The sequence below is a fragment of the Camelus dromedarius genome, chromosome 10 (genome assembly GCF_036321535.1).
Source record: "Camelus dromedarius isolate mCamDro1 chromosome 10, mCamDro1.pat, whole genome shotgun sequence".
Lineage (NCBI taxonomy): Eukaryota > Metazoa > Chordata > Mammalia > Artiodactyla > Camelidae > Camelus > Camelus dromedarius.
This window is the reverse complement of record NC_087445.1, coordinates 23,716,816-23,729,742: the sequence shown is the minus strand read 5'-3', so window position 1 is coordinate 23,729,742 and position 12,927 is coordinate 23,716,816. Positions and strand designations below refer to the sequence as shown.

The window sequence follows — 12,927 nt, the reverse complement described above, 5'->3', positions numbered from 1 at the left end:
AGACTGTAATCTCAAGGGATCCTTTCTCTTAGGCAAGAGCATTTTAATGCGAGGTAGGCATCTGTTTTAGTTTTATAGCATCATGATCGTATTTCAATGTCAGGGACCAGGTCTTCCTTGCTTCCCGGCTACTTGTACCAGGCATATAGTAGCCACTCAATGAAAAAAATCTATGGCAGTTATAAATCTAGGCCATGTACTAGAGGCAACAGAGGTGGGACCCTGGGAACATGTTTTGTTAAGGATGCGTTTTTTTTCTAACAATGACCACAGAGACCTCTGCTGGCGAGTATTGGGACTACAACTCAGGATCAGATTAAAAAGCAAGAATGAAGAGGGTAGAGGCGAATTTCTCAATTTTCTTTTCTCCCTTTGCCCGTGTTCTGCGGTAAAAGCTCCATAAAGAAGCCGTCCTCACAGCGTGTAGTTGGACTAGGATAGGGTGAATACTAAAATGAGGGTAAATAAACAACTTTTCTTTGAGGTGACTAGGAAGGATATCAAACTTAAAAAGAAAAAAAAAAACACAGCACATGGAGAACTGGGCTATGACTAAACTTTCTGTGATCATCTGACAGCTGGTAAGTTATTCAAGGTATACCTTCCAGAAAAGTCCAGAACGGGGACCCAGTGAATGAAATCACTGTGGTCTGTTAATCTTGTTAATTTTGAGGATTTGTTACTCGTTATTCTGAGGGTCATACACTTTACACAACTTCTCCGTCATTTAATTCCTCCCCAAGTCTGTTTCCCTCTTCACACTGTCCTCATCTTACCTATGAGAGGTTTATTAACTTACAAAGGCAGTGCTAGTGGTCATTTGGGTATTTTGGGGTTTTTGGAAGAGAAGATGTTTTGCTAAACCTCCCTGACAATCTCATTCTTCCCGGCTCTAAATATTTTAGGAGACTGTGGTTACTAACATGGTCCTAGAGTGACCTCTTGCTGCACAATTTGTACATGAGCCCACAAGCTTAGTCCTAGATGCCGGTGAATTGTCAAGACAGAAACCTGTGTGTGTATGAAAGTGTATATGCATTTACATGCATAGAATGAATGACTTAGCTCTACACAAGTGAGCTTTTTAATGTTTCCATGTTCTGTAAAGCTACTGGCTTTCCCATTATCAAGTAGTAATAGAAGTTTCCTCTCCAAAATGAACTCTATGAGCTTGTGGAATGTTCTGTTTGTCCTCTTAGACTGTGCTTAAAAAAGAACATTTCACTTTCCTAATCAGATACATTCTGGACATTACATGCAGGACTATTTAATGAGCAAAAGAACTTACATTTGAGGAGTGGCAGAGTTTCCTGTGGGGTCCATGACTTGGAATTCCATGGTATCTGAATTCACTTCCAAAGATGGGTTTATGATGTAAAGAATGGTCTTACTGTTTAAGTCCTTTTGGCGAAATTTCTCATGGATAAATTCACCTACAAAAAAGAAGCAAATTATTTTCATGGGTAATCAAACAAAGCGTTAGCTAAGAGCTGATAAAATTTTATAGCTAGTTTATTTTAAACTCATCTTTAAAAATAGCCAAAGTGTATATATTTTGAAAGAGATTAATATAATGTAACTATCTTAAAACTCAAATTCAATGAAGTTAAATTAGGCTTTGAAATTACTTTGTCTCAGAAGTATTGTACATTAAATATAAAAATAGAGAGCAAGAAGGAAGATATGGTAATAAAATCTAAAATTCTGTACCATCCTGTTTAGTGACATAAAATGATCATTGTTTTCATAAAGCAGAAATAATATATAATCCGGAGAAAACATTACACCAAAATGTTTGTTTTTAATGAGCTGACATTGTTCAGAAGTCATGATAGGAAAAAATGAGTGACAAGTATGAATTTCGTCCTGACAATGTGTGTTCCTGTGAATATATCGCAGCTTTTTTTTTTCAATAGCCAGTTGTAAACAATAAACAGCTGTGTATCAGTATTGGCTTCTCCCACTCCAAGATGAATTTAGGAAAACTCAGCTTCAAACCCTCTTTAGCACCAATATTGATTTATAAACTGCATCTATCAGTAAGCCCTGGGGAGTGTGCACCAAATGGGCCTGCATTTAATTAAATTACCCTCTAGCCCTGCCAGCCCCTGGGTGTCCTAACGTGAGTGATTACAGGGATTCAGGAAGGCAGTACCTGTTGTGGTGTTCTCCAGATGTCCGTGTTGGGGGCCTCGTAAAATCTTAAAGATGATCTGATCGTCATCGGTGTCAGGGTCCGATGCCTTCAACACGCGGGACGTGATGTAAATCCCATAACAGCCATTTTTCAGGAGCCCCACTTGAGAAGGGGAATACAAATGTGTGATGGAGGGGGCTGCTGTGTCCAACTGGTCCACCTGAATTGTCAATAATGACGCACAACATTACACAAAGGCTTCTCATCTGCGTAGGGCTTTAGTGGTTCAACAATGACAAACTCTCTTCAATTTCAGATTCCTTATCCTCCTCCTATGTTAAAATCTCTGCTAAAGACTATCTTTTTTTGCAATATCCTCAACAAACATCATAGTGCCTGGGACGGAGGCCAACTTTCTATCGTAAACTTTGACCCAGCTTTATTTGCCCACCGTCTGACTCCGCCATTAGGATATCAGCTCCTTGAGGGCAGATACCATGTCTTCTTCCCCCCACGTACGTACTCCCTGCACCTGGCCCAGTGCCCAAACATAAAAAGAAGCTCAAGAAACACCTGTTGAATGCATGCATTAAAACTGACCCAAGGATTGTATTGCAAACTTAATGTTAGTTACACAGAAGGACAGCTCGGTTTTCCCAGGGTTTGGTGATTGACAGAAACAGTTACAGTGGTCTACAAATGCACTGAACATTTTTTTTTCTTGTCATGTCTTTGTTCAAACGGGAAAATGTTGAATGAAAATAAACATACCTCAGTTAAAAAAAAAAGTGAAAGATGCTTACCTATAGGTATTCGCATTTTCGTTTCATTGACAATGAGAACCAGGTAACTAAACAGATCACTAAGGTGGGTTCAAGTTGTGAAGACTGTGGTGAACGATTACTCATGAGGGGGAGAGGGACATAGGTTCAGACACCACAAAGGGCCTCATTCAAGGGCAGTATGGAGCTCAGTCCAGCGTACAAAGGACTCCTGCAGATTAGGGATGGGGCATTTTTGGATGGATTAGCACAATTCATCACTGATACCAGGAAACAGGGATAAGGACACTATCTTTGCTCCCCTCATGCCTACTCATTCAAATTTTAACTTTCTTTACCCCCAAAATAATACTGTTGTAAATGCAGCAAAATAAAACCTGAGTGTCAATGATAAGACAACATATATATATATTTGGGGGGAGTATGATGGTGTAATAAACTACTATCCAGCTAGTAAAAAGAAAAAGAGGTAGGGTAAACTGATAATGAAAAATCTCCACAACAGTGTTAACTGCTAAAAAACAAACAAACAAGTTGCAGAACAGGAGACTACACCACCATTTTTGTTCAAAGCAAACATATATACATGTTCATACAGACACAGACAAAATTCTGGGAGCACTTACACAAACCTGTTCATCTGTCGTGGGATGGGGAAAAATTACCAATTCTCCTTTGAGTAACTCTAGATGGAATTTTGTCATCACCAAATTTCCTTTCAAGTTGGCAAGCAGCTTTTTATTTTAAAAAGTAATCATACCTCGTGTTGGTAAATGTTTGGAGAAACAGGCATTTTTGTATTTTGCTGGTAGGAATGCAAATAAGTGAAAATTTTCAGGATATAAATTTGAGATATATGTAGAATTAAAAATATGCATATGTAGTGATCCAAAATTTTCACTTTTTGAGTATATTCTACAGAAACGGATATGTACAAAGTGTATATATATGGAGGTTGACTCAAATATAATTTATAATAGCAATTAACAAGAAATTCCACAAAACATCAAAAATCATTTCTGCCTGTGACTGAGTGCCATGCAGCCTTTAAAAATTATGTTTTCAAGGAAGATTTAATGACATGAGGAAATTTTTATAACATAAGAGTGGAAACAGGTACTATGCATAACAGTACATATAATGTCATCCCATTTTTTTATTGCACAGAATAAAAGACTGGAAGGAAGCCATGAATGACCATGGGATGATTGTGAAGGACTTTGTTTTTTACTTGTCCTTTTCTGTAGCTTATGAATTCTTTACCACAAACAATGATTGCATAAGCTGAAACAGCAACTAACATATTTATAAGTTACAGTCATTCTTCTCTCCTAAAGAAGTGTGGCTGGCAAGCTCAGAGCTGAGAGGGTGGCTGGGAGGTGGGGAGTCAAACAGGTATCATAGCCTTTGGGGTAGGAGCTCTGGGGGAGTCAAGAGGAAGGATGGTCAATGACAAGAGAGGAAAATTAAAAATACTTCAAGCCTTGTGAGTAATCCTTGAAGTTGGTAGATAGTTGAGGGTAGTTTTTTCAATATTATATTTTTCTTAACAATAAAAGTATTTAAACAGGAGTAAATACCTGTTGTGATCATTTGTTTTAAAAAGTGTTAATATCCACACTCTGGTTACAGGGTCCCTGGGTGTGTCTTCTTTGGTCATACTTTGTGTTAAAATGTATACTAAATCTACTAAATTTCTAGCCTCTTCAAAAGCAGGTCTTCTGACTCAGTAAGCAGGAAGTACTGGAGTACAAGACTTTTTTTTTTTTTTTTTAAGGCTACATCCTGATGATCACTTGTGTTGAATGCACTGAAAATCAGCTCACACTTGCCTAAACCATGGGAAGCAATGACACCGGTCCTTTCCCCATCACCTCCAGCCCTGTCCCCTGTCAAAGGAAGATTACAGGAGTCATTGTAGCAAGACTGCAGAATCTCGGTCAGAAAGACATGACTTCCGACCAAACAAATGTCAGACTGGTGCCTGCTGCTATCAGTAAAATACACCTGTGTCTTGTGCTTCAGTCCAATAGCTTTGCCCTCAGTTACCCAGGTTGGGACCCTAAGAGTGGATGAGCTTTGTTTGTTTGTTTGTTTACATATAGGCAAGGAAAACCTTGCACTTTTATAACGAAAAAAACTTCGCAACATGTATTCAACAATTTCCCGTCAGTAAATGCTACAACTTCCAAGGGAGAACTCCCTTATGATAACCATGCTCTTTAAGATCACTTTGGTGTTGGGAGAAACCTGATTTAAGTTCTGGTACTTTCTTCAGTCACCACCCTCTCTGTTCTGGAGTGGAGGAAGGAACCCTTACGCCAGCACTCAGAATTAATAACTCCTACAAATTTGCAAGCATACAGACCAGAAAACTATTCCTGTTGGACAGTACAGTGGCATTTCTCCATAGAGCCTGGGGAGCCAGGAGCTGAGAAAAAGACATTAACAGACTGAAGCATGGGATGCAGCTAACAACAATGAAAACATGGAAGAAAAAAGAAACAGTGATTCTACTATGTGCAGAGTACTTCTTACATACTGTGCCAATAACATCAACACCTGCTCTCTTCTCCCAGTGCCTCCTAATTTCATTGCGTTTTCTGGACCTCCCTACTCACTCTGTGTTATCGTAACTCCCCACATTTCAACTCAAATCCCACCTTAGGTGGAGACTGTGATAGGTAAATGTATGTCATCTTAGCTGGGTTATGATGCCCAGGGTTTGGCCAAACACCAGCAGAGATGTTCCTGTGAAGGCCTTTTATCAGATGTGATTAGTATTTCAACCAGCAGACTTGGAGTCCAGCAGATTACCCTCCACACTGTGGGTGAGCCTCATCCCATCACATAAAGGCCTTCAGGGAGAAGACAGAAGTCTCTTGCAGAGGAAGGAGTTCTGCCTTCACACTGCGCCTTTGGACTCAAGACTGGAACATCAACTCCTGCTGGAATTTTCAGGCTGCTGGCCTGCCATGCAGACTTTGGATGTGTCAGACCCCACAACTGCATGAGCCAATTCCTGAACATAAATCAGTCTCTCTCCCGCACTCATAACTGATACGTGTATAAACTATGTACATCCTATTGATTCTGTTTCTCTGCAGAACCCTAAGACAAAGACTAACGAGCAAGGGAAAATTATTATTTTATATAATCAGAATATATCCCGTAATTAAGAGACAGACTTATATCTTTTTTTGCTGCTGGTGGAAGTGTGTAAAACAGGGTGAACCATATCCAAGGAGAGTGGATTCAGGGCTTTGGGAGCCAGAACGTACTTGATGTGTTTTGACTGAAAAACGGAAAACACATTACGCCCTCAAAGAATCATCAAATAGTCAACACAACGGTGGCAGGTGTGGTGCCACGGAAAGGACACAGCATTCGGGATCAGAAAGACGTGAGAGCTCTACGTGTGTCTGACCAAATTACTTCTGCACGTCTATACGATAGAGATGGTAAAACCTAGTTCACAGGATTTTTATGAACATTAAATGAGATTTATGTAAAGTGGGTTCGACCTGCAGTTAACACTCCAAAAATTGGAGCTGCTCCAGTGACTTCCCTCATCATTAATGTGTGTGTAACACTGATGCGGCGTTGTAGGTTTTCATGTGTTTAATTGAAAAGTATTAAAACGCCAGTAGATAACATGGACCCATAAGCATCAACATAACAGCGCAGTCAGCTACTAAAACCGTAGTTACAGGAGACTGAATACCTAATGCACTTCAGGCAATGGGCTAGGGCCTTGGGTACCTAATCTTATTTAATTCTCACTGCTGGGCTGTAAAGCGCGTTTTTTAAAGAAGGAAAAGTAGAATCAGAAGAATTGAAGAATTCCTTTAAGCGCACACCGATATTAAAATGTTTAAAGCAGAAATTCCAGCCTAGGTGTGTCTAAGTCTAAAGCCCCCGTGTTTCGGTCCTTTCTGTCCTGCCACTGAGGCCGGGCGTCAGTGCGGGCACAGGGACCCCATCTGCTTCGTTCATACAATATGGTCCCTCGCTCAGTGCCTGGCGTGCTGTACACGCACACTACATGTGTGGATGAGAGGAGGAAGGAAATAAGGAACTACTTCTCCTTGAAGTCATTTCCTCCACTTCTCTGGCCATGAGCTGGACTGGTCATACTTGCCTGGATGGTGAATGAAACAGGTTCTTGCCGAACTCTCCCATCTGCAAGAAAGCCTCGGTTTGTCCCGTCTGTGGCCACAAAAGTAAAGCGGTCGGTCTGAGCGTCCCCTCCCGAGTGCCTGTAGGCCACCCGGCCGCTGTCCACGTCGCGCTGAGTGAAGTTGTGCTGAAGCAGCAGCGCCCCCCGCAGCTGGAGCTGGCCGTGCCGAGGGCGCTGGGCCACGACGAAGGCGAGGCTCTCCACGGGGGAGTCAGGGTCGCTCAGCTGAAGGAGGTCGGGGGAGAGCAGGCCGGTGGCCCCTTTGGCCAGCCTCAGCCCCTCGTTCCTGGTCAGCACGGGTAAGGCTCTGTCCACGGCCTCCAGGGCGATCTCAAAGGCCCCGGGCCTGGTCTGCAGTCCATTGCTGACGATGAATCTGGCAAAGAGAGGCAAGGCAGCCTTCAACATGGATTCTCGTGTCACCATCTACTGGAATGAAATGATAACAACACACACCTTTACTACAGGACACGTCGTGGTGGGGCGCGAGCGAAAACTCAAGGGCAGAGCTTTCAGAAGAACACCATTCTATGGGTTAAACTAGTCAGTACATAACACCAAAAAGACCATCCTAACCCCCAGACTACGTCTTCCCGGCACTGACTGTAGACTCACATGAGAGAGCAGACGAACTGTGTCAGTATTTCTCAGGCTCCCCTACTGGGTGTGATTAGACCCACTGTGTGATTCTGACGAGTACACTCATTTCTAGGCTTTCGCAGCTGTATGTTCTTTGTGAGAATTTCACAAGCTAAACTCTCAAGACTGATCAATGAAAGCGCATCCAATAAAGTGCTGACTAGGCCAAATGTGGCTAACGCACTCAATTCAGGTATTTTCCCTTGTGCCTCCACAATGGCCCCTGGCAAGAGATGGCGCAGTCACATTGCACAGAGATTACTCCCTCACTCTAAGGAAAAGAAAATTTGACCGAAAGGTTCAGAAACATTCAAGGAGATCATAAGGCAGGGAGGAGACAGAGCTGGGATGAGAACCCAGGGCTTCTGACCCCACACTTTCTGCTCTTGCAGAGTTTTTAACATAAATACTGGTTCAGCAGGCCATTAAGGAAGAGTTGCGGCGCCTGAGTACCACTGCAGACCTATAAAGAAAAAAATGGAAATGATACAAATCCAAGGCAAGCAAAATCTTTCTCGCAGTTGCAGGTTTGTGATACCATCATGTGCTCCTGGTTATACTGATCACTCACTCACATTCCACCCACCACTTGCTGATCTCAAAATTATACTAACTGAAATGATCTTTAGACTATTTCAATGTGTAATTTCTATTTGAAAGGACAATTGAGACTGTCGTGGAAGTAAGCCAACAAAATGGACGATTAAAACTCCCAGAAGTTAGGAAATCACTCCTCTCGAGTGAAACTGACAAACCAGGGGCCAAGAGAAACCTTGAAATAATCACAGACTTGCATCTATTCATTCCTCTCCACATACCAGTTACTTACAGTATTCACGAAGGACAGAGATACTCATATTCCATGGACGTAAAACTCTAAAAATGCTGTAATGGCATACACCAGTAAACTATATAAGAATTTCCTTTGGAGGGTTTTTTTTTTTTTAAAGACTAGAGAAGATATGGGTTTGTGTTTATTCTCCTAATCTGACAAATCTGACTACCAAGTTTTTTATTCTTTACAAAATGTGTCTTATCCTCCAGGGTTTGAGGGTTGATGCTTTGCTTTTGAACATGAAGGAACGTGAAACCAGGCTGTGTGAGCAGATGAGTCAGTCAGCCTGCCTGAGGCAAAGGGCTCCAGGAGAAGAGCAGCTGGACAAAAAGTGAAGGGAGATGAGCTTGGTTGATACAGATGGTGCTTTGAAGGCGAGGCTAAAATTTTTGAGCTTTCTAATTAGCGAGTTGGTAAGACTGCCTTCAAGGAGAATAGGATGTGATGCATGGGAAAAGCAATCTCCATTCAAAAAGTTAAAAGTGCTAAGTGACACACGACAAATAAAGCACAGTTTCAACATTTTGCACACCTTGACTCCTAAAGAAGACAACCCGTTTTTTTCCCCCACGGCATTATTTTTACAGTTGGAATAAGAATACTGAATTAATTCTAGAATTGTAGATTCAGCAAAATCACAGAGTTCCCCTAAAACAAAACCATCAGTTCTCTTTTTGTAAAGCTGATGTTTTGATAAATAAATTCCAATCAAATAGGGCAATTTCATTGCTGGATCACGAAGTGTTTGCAAAACTCAGTAATTTTTTTTTAAAAAAAGAAAAAAAAAGCACACTCACAAAAATATTTGTGTGTGTTCTTCAACTTTTTACTTAGTCACCTTGGCAGTTTCAAAGGTCTAGTAATATACATTTTTAGGTATAAAAATCATAGCTGGTTTCTCAGGGAGAGCTCTTCATGGAATTACACCTTTATTCCATTGTTTTCCTGTTCCCTCCCCAGGGCCTATCATCTGAGTTGAGGTAAGGTAAGGAGACTAGCCATTCCCCCAGGGGCTCTAATTTCTCCCTTTTGCCACTTCACCCCTCCAGAAACACGGCTCACTCCCCGCGCTTTGCCGTCTTTCACATTAAAGTGGTATCTAATCCCCACCAGATCCCTCCGTCAAAGTGTGCTCTCGTGGAGAGTTTTAAACTAGCCATTTACAGTTTAGCACAGATTTAAGCCAAAGGATATGTATTTTCAGTATCAGCATTAATTGTGGAATTAAAGACTTTGTGCCCCATTAAAATCATGTCAAATTCTGGCAAAGAAGGAAGGAGAAAGACGGAGAGGGACAGCGAGCAGGGGCAAGGAGGTGAAGCGGAAGCTCCAGCGATGGCTGGAGCCTCGGTGGGGGCTGCCATTTGAGTATCTGATCCAACCTTCGTCTCTGAATTCCAGCAATGCCCCACCGGGTCCTCGGAGCTCAGTCTCAAGGCGGCCACATTTCTCTATGTGTGCGTGACCCGTGTGATCTAGGCAGTACATCTCCAACTCCTCCCTGCCTAAGAGGGGCATCTGACCACGTCAGTAATCGGCAGCCTGCCGTGAGACAGACGGAAATGAGGGCAAGCAGCCCAGGGACCATGTAAAGGTGAGAAATATGTCTCCTGAGGCCAGCGTTCCCAGCTGGGACAGCTGTCTGCACTGACCGAAAGCTCACAAGCCAGTGGCGAAAGGATGCAATGTCTAAACATGACTGGAACTAACACATCATTCCACTTTCACAAAGAACAATGCAAAGTACTCACAGGCAGAGAACATATCAGAGAGACACAGAAACAGAGTGAACGGTCATGGTTGGCATCCCAGTCAAAATAAGCCTGGCAGCACCAGTGTGACAAGGTCAGCGCTTCACATCTACAAAGGTTGACCAGATGATCTTCCAAATGCTCCACTACACCCGCCCCAAAAGGAACTTTATTTTATATCATTTCAAATTGCATTTTCAGGTTTTAGAACAAGAGTGCCATTGCTGTAATGGCATCCATTCTGAGGTTAAGAAGCTGGTGGTATCGAGGCAGTGGCTCTTTCTGTGTGTCCACACTGTTTAATTTCCTTTATCACGCCTCCTCTCCCCCCTTCCACCCCACCAAGAAGAGACACAGCCAAGATGACCACTGTCTCATGAAATCTGGGGAATGACTCTTAGATTTGTAAGGGGTGCCTGCCTGGTCTGATTTCACCATTACCATGGTGCTTTCAAGCTTTCTGCATTTCCTGGCAATAGAGTTGGCTGAAGAATCTGCCATCTGTCATGGCATTTAAAAGATAAAAATGGAATCATAAGTAGAGCCAGTTCTTCAGGAAAAAAAAAAAAAAAAGTCCAGCCGGCATGTCAAAACGGAGGACATTAGCATGTTCTTTTAGTCCCCGGCTGCCAGCAGCTGAAGTCAGCTTGCTAATCACTTGGTGTCATCTGTCCTAGAATGTGCTGCCAAATCTTTCTTCCAGGCCAGCAGCACCAAACAATACAGGAGAAATTTATGATTCACAAAATATTTTTGCAGAAGGTAAAATCTGACCATTAAATTCCTCCATTTAATTAATGTTGCCATCTCTTACATTAAAACGAGAAGGGGGGAAATTCTCTGCCACAGAATTTATCTCTTCTACTCAGCCAAATTTCTTGCCAGATTTAACAGCAAGCAACATAAATTGAGGTGATTAGATTGGTTGCATATATTTAATTTTTAAAAAGCACCGCGATCACACTTTCATTAAAACAGGCTTTCAGCCTTGGTTTAGCGCCACCTGACAAACAACTCAGCGGTCCGTGATTGGGTTAGTGAAATGAAGAGATTAAAAAGAGGGTCCTGGGCAGATGCTAGGCTCTTCTATTATAAACATGTAGAACTGCTGGTCAAACATTAGAAGGACACGGTAAGGCTGCTCCTTCCCACAAGTACACATTCTCCACAAATTTTGGGTACAGTCAGGTGTGATGGAAAGTACCCTCCAAAACAAAATCCCAGCCCAAATTCAGCTCTGATACTTAGTTACATCAATTTAGGTGACATAAACTGACAGAACCTCAGTTTTCTCATCCACAAAAAGGGAACAAGCCATCCCCCTCAAGGCGGTGGTGGAAGGCTTAAGGGAAATGACACACACCAAAAAAGGGTCTGGTCCTCCGCCTGATGCTCTGCAGCTATTCAAGCAATGCTAGCTTTCCGACACATAAGGAAGGAACTGGAGCAAATCCATTTTCCAGCCTTTGCGGTTAGTATATTTTATCCCTACCCACCTGTTTCCTAATCTTGAGCCATTCAAACGCCATCCTTGCAATTTCTGCCATTTTCTAGTACGACCTGCACTCTGATTACTTACTGTTTTGCTTTGTATCAACTCACTTTTATGCTTAAATTAATTCTACTTGAAACTTTTTCACTACTAAAAGCTGCAAGTTTTAACTCATAAAAACTTAATCACCATAAATAATACACAAATAAATACAAGAAAACAAACTGTTTTTCATCCTCGTTAGATATTGTTGGCCAATGGCTTGGAGCCTGAGGCCTGTTCGCTCTTTGCTAAAAAGGGAAAACAGCTAATACTGAGGAACTGTCAAAGACCTCAGAGCACCAGCCTGAGACTTCCTTCTTGAAAGAGAAGGACTGAGAGAACTAAAGGGAGTGGTTGTTCAGGCTTGAATCCCTATTATTTCTTGCCTCCTTCCTACACCAGCACATATCACTTTGCATCTTTGTATCATTGGTGGTACTGATCGCCACAGGTTCTTCACTAAAAGAAAACCTTGCCCAGAAGCCCAGTGTGCAATACAAGCTAAAAACCACCAGAAGACTAAACCAAAGAACGTTCTCTCTGCAGACCAAGCTGCAGAACCCCACCAGTTGTGCCCCTTCGTTTTCTGTCTCTGGGAGGCCCCCAGGGAGCTTTTGGAAATCCTCAAACTCCTCAGAACATACTCAAAACGATGGACTGGACCAGACCTTAGATGACTGGTCCCAACAGCAACAGAATCACCTGGAGAGCTTTTAAAAATACGTATTTCTGGGCCCAAAACTGGACTTATCAAAGTTGCCTCTCCACGGTGAGGTCCAAGAATTTATACTTTTATAAATCTCTCAGGTAAACTCTCTTGAGGATCTAGAAATTTAGAAACTCCTGGGAGAAATGCTTTCTAAAATGACATCTAGTGTGGCTCTCTATGGATGTGAATCAGGAAACTGGTATGGTGTCACCAATCCTCATATCAGGGATTCTGTTTTTCATTCTCAGCTCATCACTATCATCTGATTAATACCTCGTCTTTATTTCTGAATATCTTTACACCTTCATTCTTTGGCTTCATCAGCAGAATCTCTGGTTTCTCCAATACAGTCATTAATGT

General features: G+C 42.1%; 1 protein-coding gene across 13 annotated transcripts in view; it reads right to left on the bottom strand.

The window, feature by feature from the left end:
- Positions 1-12,927, bottom strand: part of FREM1 (FRAS1 related extracellular matrix 1) — a 148,837-nt gene that overhangs the window by 34,510 nt on the left and 101,400 nt on the right. For 9 of the 13 annotated variants that reach the window (XR_010382638.1, XR_010382643.1, XR_010382639.1 and 6 more), the window contains 3 exons: positions 7,061-7,475; positions 2,156-2,357; positions 1,289-1,433 (listed from right to left, as the gene is read on the bottom strand). Coding sequence is in view for 4 of the 13 variants with exons in the window: in XM_064490196.1 (XP_064346266.1) it covers positions 1,289-1,433; positions 2,156-2,357; positions 7,061-7,475 (762 nt within the window). In the remaining 9 variants the exon portion in view is untranslated. Of the gene's footprint in view, positions 1-1,288; positions 1,434-2,155; positions 2,358-7,060; positions 7,529-12,927 lie in introns of those variants that run through there. The other 4 variants (XR_010382645.1, XR_010382644.1, XM_064490198.1 and 1 more) reach the window with 4 other exon arrangements.